The sequence below is a fragment of the Pinus tabuliformis genome, chromosome 1_2 (assembly GCF_031772625.1).
Source record: "Pinus tabuliformis cultivar Carrire ecotype Pingquan chromosome 1_2, CPIR1, whole genome shotgun sequence".
Taxonomy (NCBI): Eukaryota; Viridiplantae; Streptophyta; class Pinopsida; order Pinales; family Pinaceae; genus Pinus; species Pinus tabuliformis.
Window position 1 is genome coordinate 462,173,688 of NC_142298.1, and position 9,492 is coordinate 462,183,179.

A 9,492-nucleotide genomic window follows, 5' to 3' on the forward strand; every position below is an offset into this window, starting at 1 on the left:
AAAAAGGAATTTCGGAGTTAAATTTATGTACCTTTTCAGACTCTCTAAAAATGAAAAGGACTGAGTTATCCTTGTCGTTAGACTCGTTAAAATTATTAAATAGCGACAAACTTGTCTTTAGAGGAGAACGAGTTTCACTATCGCTAGGCTTGTTAAAACATAGCGATGGGCTTGCCCGAAGGGCAGGTTATAGAAAAAGCATATGTTATCCTCCTCAAGCTTGACAAAAATAAAGAGGTACTGGTCAGCAATGACTGGGGAAAAATTGGGAGAAACTAAAGAAAACGTTGATGGTAGCAAGTCGCTCTTGAACATGACACTTTTCCTCCGTACCACAATCGGGTTGGGTTGTTTCATTCACCGATCACATCCATGGTCTCGCCATACCATCCATATTTGGGGTAATGCTACCAATCCATCGCATCAGTGTCGCCACATGTTCAAGAGAAGTCGTTCAGAAAGAGTCAACCGTGTCCCATCCACTGCCATACATTATCCTTCATCCTTTCATGACCGCCACCCTGAATCATATGTCACAGATCGTTTTCACCTCCATTAAAATCATTAGCTCTGGTCCGTGTCACTGATGTGGGATTCATTAAGGCCCTCCTGTGACATATCGCTTCTTGTCGACATTAGCTCATTATCCAAGAAGTTGATCTAGGAACACCCCCTTCAGTACTTTGAAGCTTGCATGCCACAATGGCAAGTTTCTCACTTCCGGCGACAGGTATACATCAATGACCTTCGACCGAAAGATTTTGCGTGGTGTTCGACGCCAAGTCCTTTATTCACACCACGTGAATTGTACTGCAGTACCTTGAGGGTCATTATCATTATTGGTGATTCCTCTCGCGCTTGTTAATGGTTTTCATCATTGACCGGTAATCAAGCGATGTCTTTCCATGTTCGACTTCAGAACATTTCTCACATGGATCGACTTGTACTTAGAGTGAAGATCGAACAAGTTTGAAGACCCCGGATCTAGTTTCATCCATCCGGGCTGCGATATATATTCAGGAAAGATAAAGACATTGACATGTACATCATTGCAGCAGATAATCATCCTACTCAAAGGATGATAATTTCATCAAAATTATCAGTCTACCATCAGACGATTGTCTGTTCTATGTACAAAAAAATGTATTTATAAAGCTGAGCATGGGAATGCCCGCCTCAGCTAGATCATGAAAGCAGAATGAAAAATAATGTATTGTATTGTATCTTATTACAGGTCTCCTCCCAGCATTGGATGAACTTCGGATCCCCCTGATAAAGCATTTCGCCCGATAAACAGCCTCATACTTTAGGGGGCAACTGTTATAGACATTTTTGTGCCTTACAACATTGAGCATGAAATGTCCATAATCTAAGGGATCCAAAGTCCCTAAACATGTTGTTCCTACCCCTAGAGGAACAAGGCTAACAAACCACAACAATTCACAGAAGTTCTCCACCAAAAACTGCTCAAAACAAGTCAATTCAGGATCATTTCAGTGGCTACACTAGCTGTTTGCGCTGAATGTCAAAGCCAACACTGGCTACCTACGTTGAATGTCAACTGGAACAAAGGCTACCTGCGCTGAACGAGAGTGGACAAGTGGCAGGCTCATTTCTCAAGGTGTCAAGACCCAGGAAGCTTCCAAAATGACACTTGCCTCAGGGAATTCGACTGGTGATGAGTAAGAGGTTCCAAATCTCCAAGTGGAAGCAAGAACCTCCAAGTGGACTCAAGAACTGATAGAGGGAGAGGACACTAGTCAGATCTCAAGCTGACTCATCCTCTCTCCAAACATCTATATATGGATCTCTCCTCCATGAGATCTAGAGGCTGGAATTTTGTTATTGCAAAGAATTGATGTTGGTTTGAGACTGGAACCATTGGGTGCTTAATGCTTTGAAGGGGCTGAAGATAGGAATTTCATTTGCTGGGAAGGAGATGCTGGATTGGAGCCCTCTAGGTTGTATCTCTTCCTGAACCTTGTTATTCATCAATAAAGCTATCTTGGTTTCTCCTATATTCTGATGTATTCTTCATGTATGAATGCTTTAGTGTATTTGGTTTATTTCTAATCCTAAACTAGTTATGAATGTGAATATATGTCTTTGTGTAGTGTTCTTCTTTTGTCGCAAGTAGCTGTTCTCTTCTCGCAAGTAGTTGTTCTCTTGTGATCTTGCAGGAAGTTGAAGTTGGATAAGCAAGAAGGCAAGTAGTTGTGAACACCCAAAGAGAAGAGAGACCGGATCGAGGGACAAACGGAAGACACCGGTAAGTCTATTGATCTCTCTTCTTTCACATTTCATAAAGGAAGAAACCAGAATAGCTGTACTCGTTTGTTGCTAAGGAACTGTCACACCTTAGGTGGATAGGATCGTCCTGCATAGGCATTTTTCCCCACAACAGTGGGGGATGGAATTATTTCTTCCTTTCATAGACCTAATGATTCTGGGCCTTCTCGCAGTCGTTGAAGAATCTAGGACACAAGAATTCATTTCTAGGGCCATTAATGCCACTTTCATTGCTTTGATATACAAAAGGGAGAAACCAAGGACCTTTGTAGACTATCAACCCATTTCCCTCAACAACTCTGCTTATAACATGACTTATAAATTAAGTTTCTATAAACCCAAACCAGTTCTGTCGAGACACATCACCCCTGAACAATCCAGTTTCCTGGAGGGCAGGCAAATACAGGATGCCATTGCCATTGCATAGGAGGTCCTACATTCTATGAAATATCAGAAATTAAAGGCATGTCTTCTTAAAGTTGATTTGAGCAAAGCCTATGGCTTTGTGGATTGGGAGTTACTGAATTTGGTTTTGATCAAAATTGGTATGTCCCCTAATAACATTAAATGGATAATAACATGCATCAATACTGCTAATTTTGCAGTGATTATTAATGGATTACCTACTCAATTTTTCAGGGCATATATGGGTTTGTGACAGAGGTGTGCATTGTCTCCTCTTCTCTTTCTCCTCGTTATAGATTGTATGAGTCACAAATTGGGAGATGCGAGGGATAGGGGAGTGATTTTTGGGGTATGTGTAACCAGACATATTGTTGTTACACATCTGATGTTTGTGGATGACTTATTATTTGGTGGTGTGAAAATTCTTGAAGAATGGTCTCATATACATAAGATCATTAACACTTTTGGAGAGGCAAGTATATACATGAGAAAAATTAAGTCTATTTTGGTTTATGGTGAAAGGAAGGACTGAGAGATCAGGGACATTTGTAAAATCTTTGATATTACATCCCAACATTTTGACACTGGTCTTGTCTACCTAGGTTTCAGACTTAAACCTAACAAGTACTATATTAAGGATTGGGACTAGTTGATTGACAGGTTTGACAAAAAATTGGCTTGGTGGCAGCATATATGGTTATCGATGTAGGGAGGTCGACTGATTCTGATGAAGTCGGTGTTGCAAAAAAAATTGGAGTATTGGATGCAACTATTCATGTTACCAAGGGAAATTATACATAGGCTAGAATCGATTATGGCCAGATTCTTGTGGGCAGGTAGCAATCATATGGGGAAGATTCACTTGGTTAGATGGACAGTGTTGTCCAGGCAAATTGAGGAGGGTGGTTGGGGGATCATATATCCTTATAATTTTAACAAGTCGATGATTGTCAAAAACATGTGGAGGGCTATGTCTAGAACCGGCCTATGGTCTCTCATAATTAGAGAAAAATACATGTATGACCAATCGTTCTCTTCATGGATCAGGATTGGTGTGAGAATGAAAACAAGTGTGTCCTTTATCTGGTGTAGCATGATGAAAAACCTACAATGGTTGATGGGTTTCATTCGTTGGGACGTTGGTGACAGTACAAAGATTGAGATTGTCTTAGATGCATTGAAGGGATTAACTGGGAACCACACCTTATCATCTCATATGCTCGATTTTATCCATGACAAAGGCATATACCTCCTTCACCAGATCTACTATATTCACTATAATAACATCAATTTGTAGTGTTGGACATCAACGAAGGAGATGGAGTTACAAGGAGCTTACGCTGAGGAATGGGAGTATTACCTTTCTCAATTATGTTTTGTTGGCATTACAATCACTAACAAAGAAGACTATATTGTTTGGGACGGTTTGATAAGAAAAGGACAACCACTGGTCAAGGAAATTTATCACAGAATGCCTATGTTAGAGAAGGAATGCGACCACTTCAGATGGTTCCAGGATGCATGGAAATGGGAGTTGCCATACAAGCTCAAGTGTTTCAGTTGGTTGGCTTTACATGACCGTGTGCTAACCTGGAAGAACCTTTAGCACCAGGGATTTGTAGGTACTAACATCTGCCATACGTTCTTAAGGGGGCTTGAAGACATGGATCATTTGTTCCTATGTTTCCCTTATGCTATGGCAATTTGGGACGAGGTTCTAGATGCCCTTAAAATTACACCATGTCAAAAAACAAATCACTCGCTTCCATCCTACATCATTTGGACCATTTGGTGTAGTAGGAATGCACTAATTTTTTTAGAAAAAAATGGCTACGGTCCGTTCTGATGTGATCAAGGTTGTGTCATATTTTAGTGAGATAGGTTCGACAAAGATGCGCACAAAAAGAAGACAAAACAAGTATAAAGACATATGGAAGGACTTCAAGTGGGATACTTTGATGGGGCATGCATAGAGAGAACATGTAGATGTGGAGATTTTATAGCAATTCATCCAGGTAACTTTTACCACTCATGGTGGGAGGGAGGATTTGACACTAATAACAGAGAGATTATCACGTTGTGGGGTGTACTTATTACTGCAAAGTGGTTGGGGTTGGAAAGATTACAGGTTTTTTGTGATACTAAGGGCATCATTGATTGGGTAAAGGATTGTAATCGATTTAATCCGCCCATTTTATCAAACTAGATGAATTGTAAGTAATTTCCAACACATTCAATTTGGTCATATTTACAGGGAGAAAAATCTTACTACAAATCTACTATCCAAACGAGGTATTTCCAAGGAGCTGGTAAGATCTACTTCACAGTTTTTGAACAAGATGTCATGATTAAAGTTGGTAGCATTATATACTCTTAGTAGAGAAAACTGTTTTTTTCTTGGTAAGCCCAGGAGGGCCCTATTTTAATTTTGGGGTGAACAATAATGAGAATACTAAATGTAACAAACTGGTTTCTAATAGAGATCTTTAATTTTGGGGTGAAACAATGATGAGAATACTAAATGTAACAAATTGGTTTCTTTTTAAACAACATGGATCTTTTACTTCCATCATAGAAGATGAAAAGGTGGCATAGATTGGCATTTTTACTCGACATGTCCAAATAGGTATATCGTCAAATGTAACAAAAGAAAGTTACTAAGTAGACCCATGATATTGTACTCTCTTTTTTATTTTAATGAAAAAAAAGGTTCGAGAAAAAATAAAAATAAAATAAAATGATGTATATTCATCTTTACTGAATTTTCTCATTTTTTCTCAAATGGTTGTAGAGATGGATTTCATGAGGGAGTAATATTTAAAACACACATCACTATAGACTCTAGAGTATATTTCTAATTCGAAAAATGCTTACTTCAACATCGGGTAAAAGAGATTGATTTTTCATTATTTGGATTCTCTTTTTCTTTTTTTTCCTTTTTTTTAATAAAGAAATTCAGCTTACCTGGAAGCTGGTTCCTACTGCCGGGATTAGTGACTTTCCGTTTCCAAAATACAACCAACCCAAGCGAGACCACCACAACAACCGCACCACCAATGCTCAATCCCAACACTTTGGGGTGACGTTTTCCTGCAGCTAACAATAATTGGTCTCACCAAACTGAATTAGCAAGTGCTTTGGAGATTTTCCCAAAAGGTAATATAAATGTGTATGACAATATTACCTTGTGATGCTGGTATTGAAGGACCACTTGTACTTTCACTTCCATTTAGGCCTGAGAGCAGAGGCACACCATCACCGTAAAACTTGTAGCTGTCATAGCAAATTATGCAGTGATCAAGGCAGGCGAGTCCGTGGCTAGTTCCAACTGGACAGGAGCCCAAATAATTGTACATATTGTTCAGGCACTCATTACATTCGCTCGTACTAAGTGTACTGTAACATTGAGCCATAGAATAAACCCCACTATCACTTAGTGTACTGTAACCCACCTTACTGGACACAGCTTTCTCGATAAGCCTCTCCAGAATAGAAGCAATTTTCCAATCCTTGACACGCCTTGCGTCTGTGCCGTTTATTCTAATGTCATCGCAGAACGCAAAGAACACTTGTGATGCATCCGATACATTTAATTTTGAATAATAGTTGTGAGTGGCATATCTCAAAACGCATCCACGGAGAACAATGGTTGCGTAACTGAGACTTCCATTACATAAATCTAAATGCTCTATAACCTTTGAAACGCATCCCCGACAAGCAGAGGCATTCAGATCTCCCCTGCACTGAGCATCACCATAAATCTCATCTCTGTTTTGTCCATAAATTGATTCACTGTAGCCCGTCTTGTTAACATTATCAACCAATGAATTCAAAACCACATTCAGGTTCCTTTGCAGGACACTTCGACTTCCATTCGTGATACTGCACTGGTATGCGTGGACAAAATTATAAATATCCGACGGAGGTAATGAGTGTATGAAATCGAAAACTAATGGCAATGTTAGTATAAAGAGCATTAAGGAGACACAGAAATTGGAATTTGCAGTGAAAGTGAAGCGAATCATTTCCCCTCTGTAATTACAGACCATGTTGGATGAGGTGGTCATTCTATAATTAAAATCAATCTTCGTAAAACTTGAAAGAATTACAGAACCGCCTTTCTTTTATGTACAAGGGTCTGGTTGAAAGGTAAGCAGATTTTGGAGTGCCGTGTTGAAGCAGTATAGATCATTGGGACATGTGGTTGATAACTTTTTGTCAGTGAGTGGCTGATAATAATTTTGAGTGACTGATAAATAATTTATAATAAATATTAAAATATTTATTTCATGGTATATGTTATATCGCAAGATTTTAAAAATCATCAAAGCTATCTAAATTATCATTGTATTTTAACTTATTATTGATTTTAATCTAGAATATTTGCTACAATAAAAATGATTATAATTGTATTTTAAATTATTATTGATTTTAATTGAGAATATTTGTTACAATAAAACATTATTATTGATTATAAGCATAATTAATTACACAAATAGACATCTCTATTTTGGAATAGAATTTTCAGAATTTTAATTGAAAATGTATGCTAGACTTTAAAATAAAAATGAATATTAAAAAGATGAATTAATTACATAAATAAGCATGTTTATTGTAAAAATAAGTATAGATTTGGTGAATATATAATGATAATATACACAATGATTAATAAACATTTTATAATACAATTATAATATTTATTTTATGATATTTTAAAAAATATTAAATTTAACTAAATTATAATTGTATTTTAAATTGTTATTGATTTTAATTAAGAATATTTGCTACAATAAAAAATTATTAGTGATTATAAGCAGAATTAATTACATTAATAAGCATCTTTATTTTGGAATAGAGCTTTCAGATTTTTAATTGAAAATATGTGATGAAAGGGATGAATTAATTACACAAATAGGCATGCTTATTTTGAATAGGATTTCCACAATTTTCATATTTTTGAGGGCAATAAATTTTTGTCAACGAGTGGCTGATACTTTTGATAGTTAATTTCGATAGTTTTAAAGTTGATAAATTTTTATCTATGAGTGGGTGATACTTTTGATATTTTTGAGTAGCTGATACTTTTGATGTTTTTGAGGTTGATAAATTTTTGTCCATGAGTGGCTAATACTTTTGATATTTTTGAGGTTGATGAATTTTTGTTTATGGGTGGATGATGATTTTGATATTTTTGAGGTTGATAAATTTTTGTCTATGAGTGGCTTATAATTTTGATATTTTTGAGGTTGATAAATTTTTGTCCATGAGTGGTTGATACTTCTGATATTTTTTAGGTTGACAAATTTTTGTCCATGAGTCGCTGATATTTTTGATAGTTTTGAGGTTGATAATTATTTGTCCATGAGCAGCTGATAATTTTGAATGATTAAAGATTGTCTCTTTCAATCCTCGTCGAAGTAGCTTTAATCGTAATGTAGCTCAAGATTTGGTGATTTCTTTGAATAATTATGATCAAATGATTGTTTTCATTGTTGGTTTGACAACTGAGTTATAATAAGTTTTCCACTTGTGTAAAAGACTATAAATTTGAAATATATAAAAATAAGTAAATTAATTAGTTATATAAATTAAATGATTAATAAATAATTTATAATAGATATTAAAATATTTATTTCATAGTACATCTTATATTGTAAGATTTTAAAAATCATCAAAGTTAACTAAATTATCATCGTATTTTAATTTATTATTGATTTTAATAGAGAATATTGCCTCAATAAAATTTATTTTAATTGTATTTTAAATTATTATTGATTTTAATTGAGAATATTTGTTACAATAAAACAGTATTATTGATTATAAGCAGAATTAATTACAAAAATAGATATCTCTATTTTCGAATAGAATTCTCAGAATTTTAATTGAAAATGTATGCTAGACTTGAAAATAAAAACGAATTTTAAAAAGATGAATTAATTACATAAATATGCATTTTTATTGTAAAAATAAATATAGATTTTGTGAATATATAATGATAATGTGTATGAATAATATTAGTAAATTAATGTAGTTATATAAATTAAATGATTAATAAATATTTTATAATATAATTATAATATTTATTTCATGATATTTTAAAAAAATATTAAAATTAACTAAATTATAATTGTATTTTAAATTATTATTGATTTCTACAATAAAAAATTATTAGTGATTATAAGTATAATTAATTACATTAATAAGTATCTCTATTTTGGAATAGAGCTTTCAGATTTTTAATTGAAAATATGTGATCAAATGGATGAATTAATTACACAAATAGGCATGTTTATTTTGGAATAGGACTTCCACAATTTTAATTAGCAAAATTTGCTATAATTAAAAAATATTAATGATTATAAACAAAATTAATTACATGAATAGGTATGTCTCTTTTGAAATTCCCAATTTTAATTGAAAATATCTCCTATAATTAAAAACAAAAGTGAATATAAAGGGGATGAATTAATAACATGCATAGACATGTACAAAGGAGATGTACAAATATTTTACTCTCTTTCTCTGCCATAAATAAAATATTTTGATGTCTATATTAAGTAACATAATTTTATATCAACTTTAGATAGAGACCAGTGTAAATCCATCTTAACCATGGCTCTATCAAGGGCCAAGAGGGATCAAATCACTTGAGTTGCAAACCTATTTTAGAGTCCAAAACTTTAAAAATGTTGTTCATCTTAAGAGATATGATCCCTTAATCACATTTTTGAATAATTAAATAGATAAAACTCCTTTAAAATCGCCCTGGGAACTTGTATTGTGTAGACTACACATGTT

The 9,492-nt window shown here is 34.4% G+C and overlaps 1 protein-coding gene across 1 annotated transcript in view; it reads right to left on the reverse strand.

The window, feature by feature from the left end:
- The window catches only part of LOC149206348 (cysteine-rich receptor-like protein kinase 1), a 123,004-nt gene extending 116,261 nt beyond the window's left edge, over positions 1 to 6,743 (reverse strand). Inside the window, exons 1-2 of the mRNA XM_089397666.1 lie at positions 5,879 to 6,743; positions 5,659 to 5,790 (exon numbers count right to left, since the gene is read on the reverse strand). Of these exons, the coding sequence (XP_089253792.1) occupies positions 5,659 to 5,790; positions 5,879 to 6,743 (997 nt within the window). The remainder of the gene's footprint in view (positions 1 to 5,658; positions 5,791 to 5,878) is intronic.
- Positions 6,744 to 9,492: the final 2,749 nt, after the last annotated feature.